This window comes from Syngnathoides biaculeatus, chromosome 15, assembly GCF_019802595.1.
Source record: "Syngnathoides biaculeatus isolate LvHL_M chromosome 15, ASM1980259v1, whole genome shotgun sequence".
Lineage (NCBI taxonomy): Eukaryota > Metazoa > Chordata > Actinopteri > Syngnathiformes > Syngnathidae > Syngnathoides > Syngnathoides biaculeatus.
The window spans coordinates 3784324-3807485 of NC_084654.1; the positions used below are offsets into that span (position 1 = coordinate 3784324).

The window sequence follows — 23162 nt, forward strand, 5'->3', positions numbered from 1 at the left end:
TAATTGCGAAAAATATGAAAAAGACACGAGTGCATGTGGCTCAATGCTGCAGCTCCTCCTCCTCCACGGGAATTTAAGAGGTTTGAAGTGGAGGTTATATAAAGAACAACTGATTGCATTACTTTTACTCCCCCCCCCCCAAAAAAAAAAAACAAAAAAACAAAAACTGAATGAATCCATAAAATTTGGGGAGAATATTCTACCGACTGACAAGAAGACAGTTGAAATTTTTTGGAAGGTATTTCTCCCGTGACATCTGTCATAAATGTAACATGGCATTTCAGGAATTTTAGGTTTACTTGTGTTCTCTTTTTCTGATACTTAAATTGCGTCAAACATTGTGGCGGTAGTTAGGATTGGAATTGATGAGATTTTTGCAATTCCAGTATGTGAACAAATTAAAAAAAGGGCATCTGGATATCATAACCATGACATGCTATTCTGCCCTCTCGGAGCATCCGTTAAGATGTTTAATTGCACACCTCAGTTATTGTAAAACTAAACGCAAAACACACTGTATATTTAAATACAAGTCACACACCATTTTTGAAAATCAACTTTATGGGTGAACTAAAATTAGGATTACTGAAGATTAAAGAAGGGATTTACCATAAAATGCTGAATATTCACACAAACGTCATAGTAACACATACAGACAGATCATATAACCATAATCTTATCTAGGTGTGTAACAATTTGTGGAATTATTTGATCTGTATCATGATTCGTGGTTGCTGATTCGATTCAAGAACGATATTGGCTCATTTAGAAATGAAATAAAATGATTAAGTGGATAGAAATCAATTCAGTGACTTTTAGCCAAAAATCAATCCAGTGTGAGTGTGAAAATGCCTGCATACTGAGAGTGCAAGTGAAATTTCTTAAGATTGTTTTAGTTTCCTGTAAGGGCATTGGGTTAAATCTAATTATGGTGATTAATTATAAAGATTTACCTGATGTACTTTCTTTGTGTGTGTCTTATTGTGTACTGTACTGTATTTTTTTTTCTAATGGACTATGAATCCGCTTAATAAAAATGATTGATTGTATTGCTTTGCAAAAGGGGAAAACAGCAACGAATTATTTAGATTGTTTCAGCCATGATTTTACTTGTTTGGTCACTTTCTTCCTTGAAAAATTATATTTAATTGGTTTTTAATTAATGAGAGGCTCCTTGGAAAAATGTCTCCACTGTAAGGAGCCCCATGTTGGACCCCACATTTGAGAAGCTATGCTAAAATGTCAAATACTAATGACGAGATCTGAAGCACTGAGGTTTTCACGAGGAAAATCTTTTAGGAATAATGTGAATAATAAGTAGCGGCCTACATAAAAACAAAATATCTCCACAGGGATGTGAAACACTATTATACAAAAACAGTTGATTTAAAGTGGCACTGACACTAAAATATACATTATAAAATAGGTATTGTTATCAAAACTACATATATTATAAATCACTTTGATGATAATACGAGTCGGAAAAAGTGAGCTAGGAGCAGTTTATAAACGCGCAAAGTTGCAAAAGTATGATTCGACATCCCAGTGACTGCCATATTGTCTGTGACATCATGTGCATGTATCATACTGCTGTGCCAAATGCAATGGCAGATGAACAAGAGCGATTTTCAGATTTTTTTTAACGCCCGTTCTGAGACTGAAGCTCTTTTTGAGAAAGAGAACATCTCGGAAGCGAGTGAAGCGACCGGGGCCATTTTACCCTATCGTTATCTAGTCATATTTAGATGTGCGTTCACTGGCACCGGACTCCTCATTGGACGAGGAGGACGACGAGAGACCAGATGAAATATTCTAAACGACTGGCCCATAATTGTTCGATTTCCTAACCTTTTTACAAATCTTGTGTATGTAGTGTACTCAGGAGGACCAATGCCAGGTGAAGTAAATACATCAGAGGTGACCAGACACCGGTGGCCAGTGAGGGTGAGAACTCCTTTCTCCTCCCTGCCCAGGGTGCGACCGCATGCACATGCCTGCCTCACTGCCCGACCCGCTTCGCGTCGAGGGGAAATGGTGGCCCGCACGCATCAACACATTGAGCACCCCTGACTTACTATCTGTTACTCTACGTACTTTATTAAGTTATTATGGTGCGGTTCTTTTGTTTCGTTCTGAGGGAAAGACTCCATGATGTAGTCGGACACGGATTTCTAGAATGTTCCTAAAAGGACGAGGATGGCTGTTGACTGAGATCTTTTATTAATAGCCTATTTGGAAAATTGGATCAGACTATGGTGACTGTGTGTCATTTGGCTAGTTAGCTCGTGTTACACACTACAAAACTGTCGTTGTACTTTTATTTTGTTATTGTTTTGTATTGTATTGTGTGTGATAAAATTGTCTTAAACGGAATACAAGTGCTTTGTTATATTTTGCTGGTTTGACCAAGGGGATTTATTCTAAATTCACACATAACATGCTATAAACTGCGAGACAAATTAGTCCACCCTCAACTATTATTTTTTTAATAGCTCTATACACACCTACCTGTAATTTGGAACCCACAAAGCTCTTGTCCTATATCTATGTCCTATGCAATCCATTTTTCACGACGAGTCATGTCTTTTGTGAATCCATCCTCCCGAGTGTTCGAGGAAAATCCAGCAATGCAATGAGCCGGCATTTTGGCTAACACGCAGAAAAAGACCAGCTCATTCCTTGTCTGTACAAGAGGTAAGTTCACTGGACTCTGCAGCTGAAGTTGTCTGCAAATTACGCCTCTTCCGGCTTCTTCTTCAACTCAAAACAGTCAACAGAATGGACCTTTCCGACCTGTCAATCACTCATACAATAATAGCCAATCAGATAGCCACATTGTCTTAACCCCTGGCTTGACATGCCCTTCTCGCCGTATTGTCCCACAAGCAATGTTGGTTGTCAGTAGCGTGCGCTTGGAAAAGTTAATGTTACAGAGAAAATGGTCCTCAGATGCACTTGGTAAAGATGCAATTCTGATGAACGACATCCTGCTAGGTTACAAGGCGCTCGGTTGATTCCTTTTCCAAAGCCTAAAACAGTTGACGAACTGGCTACAACGGATTAAAGCTTGCGGAAGAGCGTACATACAACTCAATGTGAACAAAATAAACAAACACAAGGCTCTTTGTTCGAAGGTAAGTGAGGGAGAAGTATCTTCTCTGAGTTTGATTTAATTATTATCAGTGCTTTATACATTGCAGGAGAACAACTTTCACTTTGTTAGTGTATCACTGACCTTCTGAATGAAGTGTATAATGTTTCATGCCGAAGAGTCAGGTTAGTGATACGTAAATGCGCGATGTCATGCAAGAGAAATGTTCATTTGTCCATTTGCCTATTTGGATCACACCAGACTTTTAAGACTGAGCACTGGGTTCGATTACGAGCCAAGTCAAATGAATACACCCACTCACTATAAAGACTACAATGATATTACACGTGATCCTTCCATGCAAAAAGTACTTTACATGCTTTACATGCACAGTACAATGCCACAATTTTATCCTGTTGGATTTCAGTATGAAGTTTGTGAGGCGTCAAACTTTTTTGCATCGATTGCCAACATTTCGCTGTAACTTTGACATTGCGTCTTGGTCCGACCAAAATCTTAATTCCATGTACCTATCCTTGCGTGAAATAGTTCAGACCTCTCTGTAGAAGTCTCCTGGACAAGTCTGACGCATTTGCAAAAAACATGCCCCAATATTATCTGGAATACGCGATAAAGAATCAACTTCAAACATGTTATGTTCAATCGCCATTTTGAAAGTTTGTGGGACATGGGTAAGCGGGCGGAGCTTAAGGATGCCATCAGAAAGGTTCATTTTCCTGGTGGGAGATGAGGGGGGGGGTTCGATATACGGCAACATTCTGACATGCTGTGAACAAACGGATGATTCCATTCCGGCTGTTTTTTTTTGGGGGTAACAACATACTAAATTTCATTTTTTAGGTGTCAGTGGCACTTTAAATTGCTGCTAGTGAACGTGGCCATGTGAGTTTGGGGCAATTAGTTTAGTACACAGAGCCTGGTCGCATTGTATGTTTTTTTACAAAAAAATAAATCATCCAAAAACTGCATTTTATGTTTACTTTGGTTAGCTTTGATACATTTGTTTGATAATCTTAAAGTGGGGAAACTATGCAAAAAAAATTGTACTGAGAAGAAAGGGGCAAGATAGTTTTCTGACACCATATATAAGGAAAAGAAATCGGTGTCAGACCTGGTGCAATATATACAAGGAATGAACACAAAAAGACCCACTGTGCTACAGCAACAATACAATTGGATGCCCACTGTAATCCTGCCAACTCCTCCATTGCATTTATGTTGCATATGGCTCAATAGCCTGTTATCTATAGTCTAACGATTAAAATTACCGAAAGTTTTATAAAACTTTCCATTACCAAGTTTACAACAGTAGCATTGTATAACCTGACAGTCTGTTACCTTTGCAGCTATAGCAGCCGCGGTGATGTGGGAGGAGCTGTGCTGGTGATGTTGAGAGTGTGCATGTCGACCTCTCCTCCTGTCTTCCTCCTCATCGTCCTCCTCTTCACATTGTGTGCCACGCTCCATGGTGTGAGAGTGGGCATGTGTGTTGGTGTGTGCGTTGGCCAGTAGAGAAGAAGAAGGCATCTGTTCAAGTGCAGCATGTACAGATTTAACCCTGACTGTGGCTTCGCGCAGCAAGTCGACCGCATGGGGTAGTGCAGGAAGGATGAATTGAAAACACTCCTAGAAAAAAACAGCAGAATGGATAAAAATAAAAGGTTGACATTAAGTTAGCTAATCATAGCTGTAAATTTTCCAGGATTGAAAAAAAGCTAATATAATGCAACATTAGCAACAGTATGAATATAAAGCAAATGTATTTGTATAAGTGCATTTCATACACAAGGTAATTAAATTTGCTTTACATGATTAAAAGGATTTGAATACAAAGAAATAAAACATTTAAAATAGGGAAAAAAATGGCAACTATATACATATATATCCTTTACTCTTGATTTGTTCTTCAGATGGTAAAAGGTAATTTTTGTGATTTATTTGATATGACTGCTGCAGTCAGGTCAGAATCTATCAGACACCAAGGTTTCAGACTTGGTCTTTGGGTTTTAAAGCTGGTGAGTCCAGGTATTTACTAAGGAATTCTCTTTTCTCAATTCTCGGTGTTGTTGTGGTTTTTTTTTTGAAGAAAAATTGGGCTCATCCAGTTGTTTATCTGCTTTAGACAGTGGCACAAAACCTCATATCAACTGTAGTCGTCTGGAAACGCTGCTAAATATAACTGTGTGTCATATGCATAGCTATTATTGTTGACCCAAGGGTAGCATATACAGGCTAAACAGGAGGGGTCCAAGAACTCACCCTTGAGAGACCCCATAGGTCATTGCCATTTGTTGATCTTGAGCTCTTTCAATCGTTGCAAAGTAGCTCCTTTCTTCCAGGTAGGATCTATACCATTTAAGGACTGTTCCGATTAGACCTACCCACTTTTCCAACCTGTTCAGCAGTATATTATGATCTACCATATCAAAAGCTGCATTGAGTCCCAACAAGACCAACATTGACAACTTTCCTGAATCAGTATTCAACCTGATATCATTTAGCACTTGGATAAGAGCAGACTCTGTACCGTGATTATCTCAGAAACCTGCATTTAAATTCCATTTAAATTCAAGAAATTGCTGAATTGATTAAAAATAACTCAACAATCTTGGCTATGAAAGGGAGATTTGAGATGTGTCTGTAGGTTGGTAACATGGAATTGTCCAGTGTTCTGTTTTTTAGAATAGGCTTAACAGCAGCTACTTTAAGAGCTTTAGTAAACTCGCCAGATTGAGTGGAGGACAAAAAAAAACTACATTAGTTGGTAACGTATGCCACACAAGTTACAGTTGCATCAACATGAACCCATCACTTAAATATTAGTGTGAAATCAGCAACTTAGTGCAGCACTGACACTACAACACAGTATAGAAAGCACACTACAAACAGTACAGTGGTACCTTGACATATGAGCAACTTTACATATGGGTTTTTCGAGATAGGACTCACTGCTGGGACGATTTTTTTGCTTGTCTTACGAGCCAGGATTTGACGTATGAATAACTGCCGGTAGATGGCTCTATCAACTAGCTGATCCTCCGCTACACACCTGCACACCTAGTCTGCTTTAGACCACCACCCTCCTTGCTCTTAAAGGGGTACACCCATAATTACAGCTACTGTATTTCAACATGTACGATTCTCAAGCAGAAGGCATCCATCAAGTCGATAACGCCAGCCAAGGGGGTGAAAATTATTTTGAAGGTAGAAGGAATTAAAAGAGCAACAGATGCAGCATCCTCAGAGGTGCGGAGTGAAGGCTCAGATGAGGAAACAGAGGAGGATGTTATCTCTACCACCAAGATAAAAAAAAAAAGTGTTGGCAATGTTGGAGAAAGTTTCAGACTTTGTGATGAAGAAACCTTCAGAAAATCTTGCAATTGGTCATGGTTTGGTGCTATGTAATGGCACATCTTACATATTTCAGAAATAGTCAAAAAGAGGCACAAACAATCCTCCTTGGACGAGTATTTTTTTTTTAAACTGTTTTTGTTCAACATTGGTGACTATTCGCCATTGTGGCTCAACTACGCTGTTTTTGAACGCCTATTTTGTGTTAGCTATTCTAGTGTGTTTGTGTTGTTGGTGTGTTCGATGAAATTGTCAGAAACGCAATACAACTGCGGTACAGTAGCGGTTTGAAATTGGGGCATACAAACATTGACACCCCACACACACATACACACACACACACACACGCACACAGTTTAAGCCAGAAGTTTACATACATTGCAAAAACACTATTTTTTGTCTCACTGTCTGCAGTCAAATCAAACAAAACCTCCGCTGTTTCAAGTCAATCAGGATCGCTAGAATTATTTAATTTTGTTAAATACCAGAATAATGAGAGAAATTTTCATAGAGAATTTCATATTTTCTTTGAGTTCAAAAGGGTACATCCATTTACTGAAAGATCTAATCCAGAGGAAATGTATTTTATTTGTCTATCATACAAATGTAGCTAAAATTTCATTAAAAATATTTTTTAAAATTCTCAACACAACAGAAATTAAATACATTTCCGTCAAAGTCAGTCTCAAGATTTTGTTTGAAATGTCACTTAGATTCGGCTAGTTCCATAACTCCCGGAATGTGACGTCACATCACGACAACATTTAGCCAGAGAATGAAAAACCTAGCAAAGATAGTGAGAAAGTGTGTCGTATACAGCTGTTTTGCAGCAAATGCTGACGGAGTCATCTTACATGAATGGCCGAAAGGTGAACAGATAGTCAGGTTATAGACCAGGTTTGTGAAGGCAAAGCGGGCGCATTTGAATCACAAATCAAAGGACAGTAATATGTTCCAAGCATTTCACAGAGGACTGCTTTGAAAACCCGGTACAGTGTTCACTTGGCTTCGGTAGCAAGTACGTACGTGTTCAATTGTGTAGTACTGGCAAGTATGTACCTCGTTTTAAATGTAAGTACAACACCGATACAGATATATACTGTATGTCAGCTAATATCCGTATCCATGTGATGTTTAGGAGGTGACGAAATTTGGACACCGTCTAAAGTTAGTGAACTGTTGACGCTGAGGTCTTCCTGAAATTTGACTAAGGCAGTGTGTGCTTTCAAGTGCGAGGTGCACTGTTTAAAATACGGGCTGAATCTTTGAACGCAGAACAATACTGAAGGTTTCGATTTTTGTTTTACGCTGACTCAGTTGCTAGTACAACAACAACAAACGACTCACTGTTGTGTGCAAGCAGCATCAAACGTTTAAACGTGTTTGAATTAGATTATTTTGTCAACAAGCTGTAACGTAGATTTCTTGAGGCACCTACCAGTCTGTGTTTTGGGTACGACGTTCCACGTCAACTTCGTCAGGTCTCGCCGAATCCTGTCCTTGTGTTCCATTCGTCAACTCAGGTTCGAACATATAAGGTTGAATTATACCTGCATGGGATGTTTTTCGAACACGGGAACGATAAGAAAATTCCTCCTCTTCAGTTCCTATCTCGTCCACAGAGCATTCCATAAAAACTTCTTCATCACTGCTGTCTATCTCCTCTAGATCCCACTTGTAGCGTGTATGATTGTCTGTGTAGGAAGCCATTGTGTTTAATGGGGTTGTCTTGGCGTGACGTCACACGGAAGCAGCTTCAACAGAGCCTTGGTTTGAAACAGACACCGGAGGCATTGGGATTACAAAGAAAAAGTACACTTTGGTGCTAATTTATTTAATTTCTGTTGTGTTGAGAATTTTTTAAATATTTTTTTAACAAAAATTAGCTACATTTGTGTGATATCTAAATAACATATAGGTCCTCTGGATTAGACCTTTAAGATCAAGGAAGTAGCATTTCCTATGCACGTGACTTGGGTCAAACGTTTTGTGTAACGTTCCAGAAGCTTCTGACAGCACTTTGCTGGAATCCTGGCCCATTCCTCCTGACAGAACTGGTGTTAACTAAAGCTGAGTTGTGAACTGAGTCAGGTTGGTCAGTTGCCTTGCCTTTTCAGATCTGTCCGCAAATTTTCGATGGGATGTGATGGCCTCTCCAAGACACTCCAAGTTATCCTCAAGCCACAGCATTTTGGCAGTTTGCTTAGACACACTGTCAAAATCCATTTGTGCCCAAGTTCTCAGTTCTTGGTGGATGTCTTGAGATATTCCCTTTGTATCTCCATGTAATGTTCTTTCGTCATGATCCCGTCTATTTTATGAAAAGCTCCAGTTCCTGATATTGCAAAACAGCCCCAAAATATGATGCTGCCACCTCCATTTTTCACAGTTGGTTCTGGGGTTTTCAGGTCTACAAGTTTCCCCCTTTTTCCTTTTGATTTAGTTTCATCAGACCATAGGACATGTCTCCAGAAGTGAAGATTTTCATCTTGGTGCCTTTTTGCAAACTAATCTTTTTTTCTTTGTTTTTTTTTTCTTTTCTTTAGGAGCAATGGCTTCATTCTCAGTGAATGGCCTTCATCCGGCATTTTCACAAGGTGTTTATTTTTTGTACTAGGGTTGATTCTCACATTTAAAATCAAAACATGTTCACCTGAGATCCAGAGCGGAATGATAGCTGGACATTCCCATGATGTTTATTATTGCGTATAGTTGTTTGAACAGATGAACGTGCCACATTCAAGCATCTGGATATTGCTCCCATGATAAGCCAAATTTATGGAGCTACACGATTCATTCATAGATTTCCTGGCTGATTCCTTTTGATTTTCCCATGATTTCAAAATAGGAAGTTTGATGTGTGGCTTTAAATACATTCCTAAGTGTGCTATCAATTAACTCACATGTTATTAGTTCACCTCTCATGAGCTTCCAATGCCATGACCTCATTATCTGGCCTTCCCCATGTTCTTCAAAGACAGTAAATTGTATGTATGTAAACCTAAACTTAAACTAAAATAATATAGAATTGTCTCGAGAAATTCACTCTCATGATTGTGACATTGAACAAAATTAAATAATTTTGGTGATCTAACTGAGCTGAAACTGGAGAGGTGTCTTCTGATTTGACTTCAAACAGTGAGATAAAAAATGAAATGTGTTTTTGCACAGTATATGTAAAATTCTGGCTTCGATTGTATATACTGTCAACTGTATATATGTGTGTATGAGTATATTTATATATATTATACTGTACGTCTGTTTGTGCGCATAAATACACACGCTAACCCTAACCCTAACCCTATACAGATCCATTCATTTCTAAACCGCTTATCATCATCATCAGGGTCGTGGGAGTGCTGAAGCCTATCCCAGCAAACGTCAGGCAGGAGGCGGGGTCCATCCTGAACTGGTTGCCAGCCAAATGCAGGACATATATAAACAACTAATCATTTGCATTCACATCCTTACCGATGGGCAATTTAGAGTCTGCAATTGAAGCATGTTATTGGGATGTGAGAAGAAAAGGGAGTGCCCAGAGAAAACCCACGCAGACACGGGGTAACATGCAAAATCCACACAGGTGGGGCCAGGATTTGAACCCCGGATCTCAGAACTGTGAGGTGGAAACACTAACTGCGATTTTGAGCCGAAAGACACTTTTTTCACAAAAAAAAAAATAATAATCTCACAGCACACCACCATCAGAAAATGTAAAAATTAATCCGTCACCTATATGAACAACATACAGTCATTCTCACCAAAGCAAAGTGAATAAAAAAAGACAAACAAAATACATTTAGTAATCATATTTACACACTCAATTTGACACCTGGGCCTGTTTGGATGTACATAAGAGATGCTATTCTGGCAGGAATCAATAAAAGGGTTACACAAAGCTCTTTCACAACAGCTTTCAGTTCCTCTCTGGTTTTACTTTTTGTAGTAGTCAGGGTTGAAAAGCTCACCTGATATCACCAGATGTATTGTGGAGAATGGGAGTAATGTCACAATAGCTTTGTTTGACAATAGCCAAGCAAAAGTGGTCCAAAAGGTATATCAGCAAAGCTTAGCTTTAAACTACAATCTTGTCTCAGTTCAGTTAGTTCCTCCTGTTCCTGTAAAGTCATGTCCTTTCCACCAACCAAACGATGCTGACTATGTGGGCCCCTCACCAAGTCAAGTGATTGAATGGAGGTTGAAGAAAAATAAAAGTGTTTTGTCCAGTGTTTTTAAATCTTTCATCATGATCTTACATAATGCTGTTGTGTTGATATTTTGCCATTGCTTGATGAGTATGAACATTTCAAGATTTCCATTTTCCATGTTGTTTCCAGAGTTGCGGCTTTGAGCGGAATCCATGTTTTATCTGTGCTTACAAGCTAGTTTTCCCTTCAGCTTTGCATATGTATTCAGTTCAATTAAATGATGAAACATATTAACCAGGTCTGCCAGATTTGCATACCACTCATCAGTTACAAGGAGTTTTTTTTATTTCCTCCAGTAGTTCATAAACACGGGCCAGTATCTTGCCACGGGACAACCACCAGACCTCCATATGAAACAATAAGGCTTTATATCGCACGCCCATTTCCACACATAAAGATCCGAATATGGGACTTTTTACAGGTTTTGATTTTACAAAGTTAACCATGCCTACAGCATCAACCAACACAGGAACTAAGTCTTGGCTATGAGGCTTCATGGTGGAAAAAGCAGTGAGTAACAATCACATCCCTGTCTCTTTCTTTTACTTTCAAAGCCTTTGGTGCGTCTGACCACGGCAGCCGCTCCATCAGTGCAGACACCCGTGCGGTTTTCCCATTCAAGTCCATTTTGTGAAAGATATGCACATGTGACCCAAAAAATTTCCTCACGTAGTTTTTTAGGGGCATTTTAGAGTGTCCAATTAATGTCGCATGTTTTTGGGATGTGTGAGGAAACCAGAGTGCCTGGAGAAAACCCACGCAGACACGGGGAGAACATGCAAACTCCACTCAGGGAGGGCTGGGAATGAACCCGGGTCCTCAAAACTGTGAGGTCAACTTAGCTGGGAAGCCTCACGGTATATATACCTTACTATTTTGTGTGTGTATGTTTGTGAGTGCGCTTGTGTTTGTGTGTGTTCCGTTCCAGTAACAGGCAAAGAAAGCAAGAGTGATAAGTGATACCCTTTTTTTGTCGCAATTGCTTGCTCTTATTGCACATCTATCCACAAATCGCACATTGACCAGAACTTGGGCATGTCCCCTAATATCAGTGGAGTTATCAATTTGCAATGCAAACTTACGACAGATATGGACCTTTTGCAAAACTAAACTATAGATGTCTGCAGATGTCACCAATATGACTGGAAATGGTGTGAAATGAAAGAGGGACTATGGCTATGTCTTTGGCCGTTTAGGTCGAAGTATCTCATTATCTCTTTACAGGCGGAAAGCATTAATGTCTCTGCCACAGTGTGTGACTTTTTAAATTTGGCTACAAGTTTAGCCATGTGATAGGTATCTTTAAGGGCTTTTTCATTTATCTTTGTGTTTTTTCCTCATCAATCTTGCCTGGTCCTCTTCATGAGCACTAAGGAAAACAAAATACTTTTCATTCTTGTTCTGAAGTGAGAGTGTTTCATTTGGAGATGCCATTTAAGGTTACTTGGAACCATTGAACTGTCGGATAGCTTTTCAGAATCAGAGTCAGTATCAGCTTGTGTAACAACACACAAGGAATTTGTCTACAGTAGTCCTCCCTCGTACGACATTCAAAACAAAGAACAAAAACTAAGAAGAACAAAGAACAAGAGACATTCTGTTAATAGGAACTACTCCTTATAAGAGTCGCAGATGTGCAAGATGCAGAGTCTTCTTCATTTACTATAGAACAGTTAAGAGATTAGAGTGTGTCAACAACCCACATTATGTTAAGATTGTACAGAGTGTCCTAACCCCCCGCGGTTCCCGTTATAGACCAGTGCAATGACAATTGTGCAAAGGAAGCAGTTTTAAGTGATGATTCATGCAATAGACTACAGCATGGGTGCTCAATGTGTCGAGGCAGTTTTCGTTAATCATGATGCTGTGCTGGAAATTAAAAAAAAAAAAAAAACATTTTTCTGACCTTTAGCTCACCACGCATGTGCAAACAAGGGCACTTAGTACAGAAAAACATCCTATTAAGAAAGCTTATCAAACATGAGTAAGGATGCTGGAGCAAAGAAAAAGACAAAAACGTATCACTTTTCATACATACTGGGAAACTGACTTTTTTTTCACAATGTCAATTTCGAAGTGTGTATGCCTGTGTACTACTGTAATACAAAAGAAGGGAAATGTGGAGCCGCATTTTAAAACTTCTGAACATCTGTTCATGGAAAATACGACACCGACTTTCCGCAGAAAAGCGAGTTGAGAATGAGAAAAGTGAAAGAACTAAAATCCCAATTGGCCAGACAGCAGTCACTTCACACAACAATTCAACAGCGAATGCCGCCACCGAAGTATCATTCCAGGTTAGTCACATAAACGTTAATAAGAAGTCCTTCCAAGATGGAGAGATGGTAAAAGAGGCATAACTGACACATTGTTCTGATCTTTTAAAAATAAGGCGGAAATACAGTGAAGAAAATAAATATTTGAACACCCTGCTGTATTGCATCTTCTCCCACTTAGAAATCATCGAGGAGTCTGAAATTTTCATCTTAGGTGCATGTCCACTGTGAGAGAGATAATCTCCAAAGAAAAATCCAGAAATCACAATGTATGATTTTTTTTAACAATTGATTTTTGTGCTACATCTGCAAATAAGTATTTGAACACCTGAGAAAACCAATGTTAATATTTTGTACAGTAGCCTTTTTTTGCAATCACAGAGGTCAAACGTTTCCTGGAGTTGTTCACCAGGTTTCCACACACTGCAGGAGGGATTTTGGCCCGCTCATCCACACAGATCGTCTCTAGATCAGACAGCTTTCGCTGAGAAACACGGAGTTTCAGATCCCTCCAAAGATTTTCTATTGGATTTATAGAATTATATATATATGTTATATTCCCTGAAGACTGCTTAAGCCACGACAGAACCTTGATGTGCTTCTTATGGAGCCACTCCTTGGTTTTCCTGGCTGTGTGCTTCAGGTCATTGTCATGTTGAAATACCCAGCCCAACCCATCTTCAATGCTCTGACTGAGGGAAAGAGGTTGTTCCCCAAAATCTCACAATACATGGCCACGGTCATCCTCTCCTTAATACCGAGCAGTCTTCCTGTCCCATGTGCAGAAAAACACCCCCAAAGCATGATGCTACCACCCCCATGCTTCACCGGAGGGATGGTGTTCTTGGGATGGAACTCATCATTCGTCTTCCTCCAAAGACGGTTAGTGGAATTATGACCAAAAAGTTCATTTTTGGTCTCATCTGACCAGTAAACCTTCTTCCAGGACTCCTCTGTATCATCCAAATGGTCATTGGCAAACTTAAGATGGGCCTTGACCTGTGCTGGTTTAAGCAGGGGAACCTTCCGTGCCATGGATGATTTCAAACCATGATGTTTTAGGAAACGGTGGTCCCAGCTCTTTTCAGGTCATTGACCAAGTCCTGTAGTCCTAGGCTGATTCCTCACCTTTCTAAGAATCAGTGAGACCCCACGAGGTGATATCTTGCATGGGGCTCCATTCCAATTGAGATTGACTTTCATGCGTTGCTTCTTCCATTTTCTAATGATTGCTCCAACAATGGACCTTTTTTCACCAAGCTGCTTGGCAATTTCTCCGTAGCCCTTTCCTGCCGTGTGGAGTTGTAAAATTTTGTCTCTGGTGTCTTTGGCCATGTGACAAGGTTGAGTCTTACTGATTGTATCGGGTGAACAGGTGTCTTTATGCAGCTAACAACCTCACACAGGTGCATCTGTATCAGGAAAATACATGGAGTGGAGGTGGACTTTTAAAGACGGACTAACAGGTCTTTGAGAGTCAGAATTCTAGCTGATAGACAGGTGTTCAAATACTAATTTGCAGCCGTGTCACACAAATAAATAATTGAAAAAAAATAATCATACATTGTGGTTTCTGGATTTTTCATTTTAGATTATCTCTTTCACAATAGACATACACTTACGATGAAAATTTCAGACCCCTCCACAATTTCTAAGTGGGAGAACTTGCAATACAGCATGGTGTTCAAATACTTATTTTCTTCACCGATTATCTTCAAAAAAAGCTCTGCAGCTTTCAAAAACTACAGTTACACTGTGCTGTGAAGCCATGGCTGATGTGTGGAAGGACATCGGAAATTGTGAGTGTTTCTCACTGCAGTTGGACGAATACACTGACGTGAGTGAGACAGCCCAGGTGTGCATTTTCACTCAGTTTATTGATCATCAACGTGAACTCAGTTCCAAAAAAATGTCATAGTTGATGTTGTGTTGTGCAATATTGGCTCATGAAGTTATGCAAGGCACACAAACATACATTTACATATAAAGAATCGTCAATATACTTTAAAATAAATGTGTTTTGCATTTTTGTAGCGGGTAGACCTCTGTGACTTGGTCATTCTATTTCATCATTGGTCATTCTGGGAAAAAAAAAAAAAAAAAAACGTAAGCCTATCATTCATCTCGTCGCTTGATCCAGGTGGGGCAGACACATTGATCGCATGCACATAAAGACCCGTTCTAGCAAACTGGCCTCCTATTTCAGTCTCTCTTTTGCAACACAGCCCCCAGTCGATCACGAGAGACCGGCTGCTTGAAAAGAAAATCTTGAGGTAAAGAAGTCTGGGCACCCCTGGTCTATAGAATATATTACTAATACTGATACTGATTGGACCAGCAGGATGTGAGGGTGTGTCCCAACAAGGGCACAAGGCAGAAAATAGTAGGTGCGCTGATCAAGAAATTAATGACTTAATTGCCAGAGGGGAAAAACTGTTGGAATACCTGCTAGTTTTGACTTGCATTGATCGGTAGCGTTTACCCAATGAAAGGAGCTGGAAGAGTTGGGGGCCAGGATGTGGGGGGTCCGAAAGGATCCTGCCCGCTCTGGACCTAGTTTGAGTGGCATGCAAGTCTTCAAGGGTGGGAAGGGTGGCACCGACAATCTGTTCAGCAGTTTTGATTATCCGTTGCAGTCGGCAGTTGTGGCTGCCCCAAACTGGACTGCGATGGAGGTACACAGGACTGAGAAGCTCTTGTGACGGGTTGTGCTTCCTCAGAAGCTGCAAGAAGTACATACTTTGCTGGGCTTTTTTTGAGGATGGTGTTGATGTTCGTCTCCCACTTCAGGTCCTGTGAGACTGTAATTCCCAAGAACTTGAAGGTCTTGATGGTTGACAAGACAGTTGGACAGCATCAGGGACAGCTGTGGTGAAGGATGCTTCCTGAAGTCCACAATGATATCTACACTCTTTAGAGTGTTCAACCCCAGGTTGTGTTGACCACACCAAAGCTCCAGTCTCGACACTTCCTGTCAATATGCAGGCTTGTCGCCATCTTTGATGAGGCTGATGACTGCGGTGGGCTCTCTGGATTTCAGGTGTCTGACAGTTGGGTGTCTCAAGGTGCAATCGTTTGTGTCGAACAAGAAGAGCAGAGGGGAGGGGACATAACCTATATATACTGCACAGCGATGCAGCTGTAAACGTGGGCCTCACAGTTCTGAGGTCCTGGGTTCGGTCCCCGCCCCGCCTGTGTGGAGTTTGCATGTTTTCCCTGTGCCTGCGTGGGTTTTCTCCGGGCACTCCAGTTTCTTTCCAAATCCCAAAAGCGTGCAACATTAATTGAACACTCGTAATTGCCCCTAGGTGTGATTATGATTGCGGCTGTTTGGCTCTGTGTCCTGTAATTGGCTGGCAACCAGTTCAGGGTGTACCCTGCTTCTTGCCCGTTGACAGCTGGGTTGGGCTCCGAAACTCCCACGGCCCTTGTGAGGATAAGTGGCTAAGAAAATGGATGGATATATAGAGTGCCTTGTGAAAGTATTCACCCCCCTTAAACTTTTCAACCTTTCGCCACATTTCAGGCTTCAAACATAAAGATATAAAATTTTTATTTTTGTCAAGAATCAACACAAGTGGGACACAATCGTGAAGTACAACAAAATTTAATGGATATTTTCAACTTTTTTAACAAATAAAAACCTGAAAAGTGGGGCAAGCAATATTATTCGGCCCCCTTGCATGAATACTTTGTAGCTCCAATTACAGCTGCAAGTCGCTTGGGGTATGTCTCTATCAGTTTTGCACATCGAGAGACTGAAATTCTTGCCCATTATTCCTTGCAAAACAGCTCCAGCTCAGTGAGGTTGGATGGAGAGCATTCGTGAACAGCAGTCTTCAGCTCTGTTGACAGATTCTCGATTGGATTCAGGTCTGGACTTTGACTTGGCCATTCTAACCTGGATACGTTTATTTGTGAACCATTCCAATGTAGATTTGGCTTTATAGTTTTGGATCTTTGTCCTGTTGTTTTGCAGACTCCAACAGCTTTCCATTCATCTTCCCATAAATTTTAACCATCTTCCCTGTCCCTGCTGAAGAAAAACGGGCCGAAACCATGAGGCTGCCACCACCATGTTTGACAGTAGGGATGGTGTGTTCAGGGTGATGATCTGTGTTGCTTTACGCCAAATATATCGTTTTGCATTGTGGCCAAAAATTTAGATTTTGGTTTCACCTGACCAGAGCACCTTCTTCCACATGTTTGGTGTGTCTCCCAGGTGGCTTGTGGCAAACTTTAAACAAGACTTTTTATGGATAGCTTTGAAAATGGGTTTCTTCTTCCCACTCTTCCATGAAGGCCAGATTTATGCAGTGATTATTGTTCTATGGACAGACTCCTCCCACTTCAGCTGTAGATCTCTGCAGTTCATCCAGAGTGATCATGGGGCTCTTGGCTGCATCTCTGATCAGTCTTATCCTTGTTCGAGGTGAAAGTTTAGAGGAACGGGTCTTGGTAGATTTGCAGTGGTCTGATATTCCTTCCATTTCAACATGTTTGCTTGCACAGTGCTACTTGACATGTTTAAACCTTGGAAATCTTTTTGTATCCAAATCCGGCTTTAAATTTCTCCAAAACAGTATCTGAGACCTGCCTGGTGTGTTCCTTGGTCTTCATGATGCTCTCTGCACTTTAAACAGAACCCTGTGACGATCACAGAGTAGGTGCATTTATACGGAGACTTGATTACACACAGGTCGATTCTATTTATCATCATCAGTCAACATTGGATCATTCAGAGAGCCTCATTGAACTTCAAGAGTGAGTTTGCTCCACTGAAAGTAAAGGTGCCGAATAATATTGCATGCCCCACTTTTCAGCTTTTTTTTTTGTTAAAAACATATAAAATATCCAATAAATGTTGTTCCACTGCATGATTGTGTCCCACTTGTTGATTCCTGACAAAAAATATTATTTTATATCTTCATGAATGTGAATCGCCTGAAATGTGGCGAAAGGTTGAAAAGTTCAAGGAGGCTGAACAGGGATCAATTGTCTGTGCAGACAGACAGACAGATCTCCATCCATTTTCTTAGCCGCTTATCCTCACAATGGTCACAGGAGTGCCGGAGCCTATACCAGCTATTATCCGGCAGGTGGCAGGATACACTCTGAACCGGTTGCCACCCAATCGCAGGGCACATAAAGATGAACAACAGCTGACTCAGAGTACCCAGACTCTGCAACCTTATGGGAAGGCGTGCCAGTGGAATTGGGGAGGTATTCGAATTATTCTCCCCACCGACTCACAATGTCCTGAATAGAGGTCAGCAATGCCCCATCCTCACGATACACAGTGTTGACAGTGCATTGCTTCGCTCTCCTGAGACGCCAGACGTTGGACCAAAATTTCCTCGAATCCATCTTGAAGTCATTCTCCATGGAATCACCGAACTTCATCCATGTCTGGGTTTTTGCCTCAGCAACATGCATTCCGCTTGGCTAGCCAGTACCTATTAGCTGCCCCGGGAGTCCCACAGGCCAGAAATGCCCGATAGGACTCCTTCTTCAGTTTGACGGCATCTCTCACAGTTGATGTCCACCAACGTGTTTGGGTGTTGGCGGCACCACAGGCACCAACCACCTAAGCAATTCTGTTCTGGTCGGCCACTTTAGCAATGGAGGCGCGGAACATCGTCCACTCGGACTCAATGTCCACCGCCTCGACCGGAACATGAGCAAAGTTCTTTCGGAGGTGAGAGTTGAATTTCCTTCTGACAGGTGGAAAAAAACAGGTATTTGAACAGAGGAGTGGAGACTTTATTTCCACTATTGAGTGCAAGTAAATATACTCTTTACAAATCAGTCAAATGTAGCTGAAAATCAAATAGAACATTACCTGAGAGCCCTTCTTGCTCCCTGGCAGGTTGATGATCAGAGTTTTACCTCGAATCCCGCACACTGGCCTAGAATGAAAATGGTAAATTAGCGCATGTAAAATAAGATAGAATCACATTGGTTTTGTAAAAATATGATTATTGTGGGCTGAAAAGGTGTGAATTAAAATCTTCACCTGGACAGCATCCCCAGTGGTGTAACGTTAAGGGAACCCATCAGCATTGCCAATGCCATGCCTGGAGCCTCTCTCTCAATCACTTCCCTGGTGGCCTACAAGATGAAATGGAGATTGACAGTCAGAACCTTCACTAAACTATATATTATGACATTAGGACAACAGAGTGGATTTTTAAACGAAATTGATCCAAGACGTACAAATTAGGTGAGACATTCGAGCAAAACACACTTCTGGACATTTATAATATGTCCAGGTTTTTCAGTGATGAGATGCAAGCACCTCTGGCGTAACATCCCGTGGAGCAAATCCAGTCCCTCCAGTCGTGAGAATGAGATTAAGCTCTTGGTCATCACACCATTCCAAAAGAGTTTCCTGTACAAAACACATCCACAGAATTTCCAACTGGAATTTCCACCTGATATTGATGTGTAAATTGGCAGATATGTAAATTTGTCAGACAAACTCTCAAAATGAAAACTAAAGATCTGAACATTTTAAACTCAGCAAGATGTTGATACAGTAGTGTTAAAATTAATAGCAGTGCAATGTGACTAACCAAATTAATCCATGTTTTCATCATATATTTATTGCTGCATGTCAAACAAGTTACCAGTAGGTGTAGTAGATTCTCAGAAAACGAACAAGTCACAGGTGGGTTTGCTTATCAGGAGCTTTCAAACCTCATCAGCTGGGCTTCTCCATGTTCTTTAAAGATGCATTTTATGTGTATGTAAACTTTTTACCTTCAAGAAAATCATGTGAAATTCTCTCTGTAATTATTGTGCCATTTAACAAAATTCACCAATTTTGGTGATCCTGACTGACCTGAAACTGGAGAGATTTGGTCTGATTTGAAGACAAAAAAAAATAAAATGTTTTTGGACAGTGTATGTAAACCTGTTCAATTATGTAAAGTATCAAGTATTGAATTTCAGATTACGAGACCATTTTTCCCTCGAACATTGACTAGTCCCATGCTCATCGCTGACTCCTGTGAGGAATGTTTCACGTTATCATTGAGGAATGACGTGAATACTTCACTGTTTGAAATGTGATTCGTTTTGGGGATTTTTTTTTTTTCTTTTCCAGCTGGTGCAGTTGACAACAGATTCCACATGAGACATTCAAGTGTGCAGCAATACAGTCACTAGCGGTCTTCATTTGGTATTCTTAATGTAATATTCCAGTTACTCCGCCATATCTTATGGTTACTGATCGCCGTCTGCAGTGGTGTTCGGTTGCTTGTAGCTATCGCCCTCAACCCATTCATTGTCCCGACTTGCCAGAGCAAATTTCATTCATCTTGAGTGGGCAATAAACCCCTTCGTTAATGAGGGTCTGTGGAGGTGAGTCGTGGTGGCTGCTAATTACTTTCGTGTTCCCATGCCACCCTCGGAGGTCTGGTCTTTCTTTGATATTCTGGCTTGCAGTCACTACGTGTCAGAGTCCTGAAACAAATGTCTATGGACATTGATTCAGTTGCGTTAGCATTGAGCAAAATGTGTGTGTAGTCCATCTTAACCTTCCCGTGGGAAATTGAATGTGGTTCACTGAGGTGCAGGGTGTAATCCTCTTGCCACACGTTCCTTACACTGTATGTGTGTGACTTGGAAAGGGTGTCTCAGTCTGACTATAGCAGTAGTTCCCCCCCACATGTACAGTTTTTCCATAAGTCTGCATAGGCCTAGCTTCTAATAATCAAACACTGCAGTGGTCACATTTATAGTTGAAAAATTACATCTGTCCATCGATCCATTTTCTAAGCTACTTATCCTCATGAGGGTCGTGGGAGGGCTAAAGCTTATCCCAGCTAACTTCGGGCGAAAGGCAGACTGAACTGGTCACAGAGTTTATCAAGCCACCCAGAATAAACAAAAATCTAAACATTTTTTTTTCTACAAAAATGAAACGCATCAAATGAAATTACAGCGGTACCTTGGTTTTCGAACGTCTGGTGCTGAAAAAAAGAAAGTGGTGTGTAAAAGATATGACAGGCGAGGACGAATCTGGTGTGCGTGATTCTGAGCTAGAAGTACGGCATGGCGAAATCGACGATCAGCACCATCCTGAAACAAAAGGATGCCCTCAAAGAAAGTGATGTTTCTAAAGGAGAAACCGTGTTGGCCAAGCAGAGGCCACAGATCTTGGAGGAAGTCGAAAAGTTGCTTCTTATTTTTGTGAACCAGCAGCAGTTAGCAGGGGATAGTGTTGGCAAGGAAGGGATTGGCGCCAAAGCTAGAAATCTGTATACGGATTTAAAAAAAAAAAAAAAAAAGACCCCAGTCTAGTTCCTGAGGGCTTTCAATTCAAAGCCAGTGGAGGATGGTTTGAAAATTTCCGCAAAAGAAGTGGGATACACTCTGTTGTTTGCCATGGGGAGCCTGCAAGTTGGGACAAGGCCGCCACGGAAAAGTTAAAAGCTGAGTTTGTCCGTTTCGTCAAGGCAGAGGACTACCTTCCCCAGCAACTTTTTAACTGTGACGAAACGAGCCTATTCTGGAAGAAAATGCCACGAAGGACCTACATCACACAGGAGGAAAAGTCGATGCCAGGCCATAAGCCTATGAAGGACAGGTTTACGCTTCTTTTATGTGGTAATGGTAGCGGTGATTGCAAGATCAAGCCACTGCTACTGTACCATTCTGAGAATCCCCGTGCATTCAAGCAGAACAACATTATGAAGCGTACATTGCCTGTTATGTGGAGGTTCAACTCCAAGGCATGGCTGACCAGGCAATTTTGTACTGAGTGGGTGCACGAGGTGTTTGCCCCAACCGTGAAGGCCTACTTGGAGGAGAAAAACTTATGGACAATTTGCCTACCCAGCCTCTAGGTTTGGAAGGAGACTTAACTGATGAATTTGAATTCATCAAAGTCAAGTTTCTTCCTCCTAACACGACATCTTTGATTCAACCCATGGACCAGCAAGTTATCGCCAATTTCAAGAAGCTTTATACAAATTTTTTGTTCAGAAGATGCTTCAAGGTGACAAGTGACACTCAGCTAACCCCTTCGTGATTTTTGGTAAAAAATCACTTCAGCATTTACCACTGGATCACCAACGTCAACAAAGTTTGGAGTCAGGTGACACATAGGACCATGAACTCTGCATGGAAGAAATTGTGGCCCAAATGTGATGTGTTGCTGAGGGCGACTTCGAAGGTCTTGCAGCTGTTGCAGGGCCTTCAAGAGCTGCTGGTGGCGACATGGGGTCTCCACAGGATTGTCAAATCATTCATGAAATGATGACAATGGGCCAAAACCTCAGTTTGTAGATGGATATCAATGATGTTGAGGACCTGCTGGAGGAGCCTCGCGCCGGCTCACAACTGAGGAACTCCTGCACCTTCAGGAGGAGCAGAAGAAAACGTTGGAGGAGATGTCATCTGATGAGGCTGAAGGTAGGAAGGATGTGTCAAGTGCCGATATTAAAGCTATCTGCGCTAAGTCGAATGATCCATAATTTTGTAGAACTTCATCACCCGAATAAAGCTGAATGTTGCAAGCACTGTAAAATTTTAATGATGTTGTTATGAGCCACTTCAGAAGTGCTTAAAAGACAGCAGAAACAAACATTAGATTCGTTCTTTGTGTAAAAGGGGCAAGTCACCCCACCGAAGACATTTGAAAAAATTATTTTGCATTGATTTTTTTTTCTTTTGTTCCATTAACTCTACATCTAGTTGCAAGTTAAAAAAGAATGTAAGTTCCTTTCTGTGCACATAATCCCCCCCCCCTCATTACTGCTTGTTTAAAGTTATTCTGCACTTTTGTTGATAAAAAAAGATTTACATGGCTGGGGGCCGAGTAGCTCCAGATATGGCAATGTACTCCCAGCCGAGCATACGCTACTAGGCTAAAGCATACATTTTAAGCAAAAAATAAATATATTTCTGAAATGATTTAATTATATAAAGTATTTAAATTATACATGTATTTCTACTATGCAGTTTATTATCAGGAAAAGCTAAAAAAAAAAAATCGCTTAAAAAAACATTTTTTAGGATTGGAACGTATTATTTCATTTTCAATTCATTGTGATGGGAAAACATGCTTTGGTTTTCGAACACTTTGGTTTTCAACCAGCCTTCTGGAACGGATTGGGTTCGAGAACCGAGGCACCACTGTACATTCAACATATGTTGTGGGCTTGTGTGCTTGGTAGTAAAAACTAACTCCAATTGGTGAGTGTAACT

General features: G+C 40.8%; 1 protein-coding gene across 3 annotated transcripts in view; it reads right to left on the bottom strand.

The window, feature by feature from the left end:
• Positions 1-23162, bottom strand: part of gphna (gephyrin a) — a 119883-nt gene that overhangs the window by 71520 nt on the left and 25201 nt on the right. For all 3 annotated transcript variants that reach the window (XR_009798299.1, XM_061842772.1, XM_061842773.1), the window contains exons 4-7: positions 19246-19338; positions 18964-19058; positions 18790-18856; positions 4451-4738 (exon numbers count right to left, since the gene is read on the bottom strand). Coding sequence is in view for 2 of the 3 variants with exons in the window: in XM_061842772.1 (XP_061698756.1) it covers positions 4451-4738; positions 18790-18856; positions 18964-19058; positions 19246-19338 (543 nt within the window). In the remaining variant the exon portion in view is untranslated. The remainder of the gene's footprint in view (positions 1-4450; positions 4739-18789; positions 18857-18963; positions 19059-19245; positions 19339-23162) is intronic.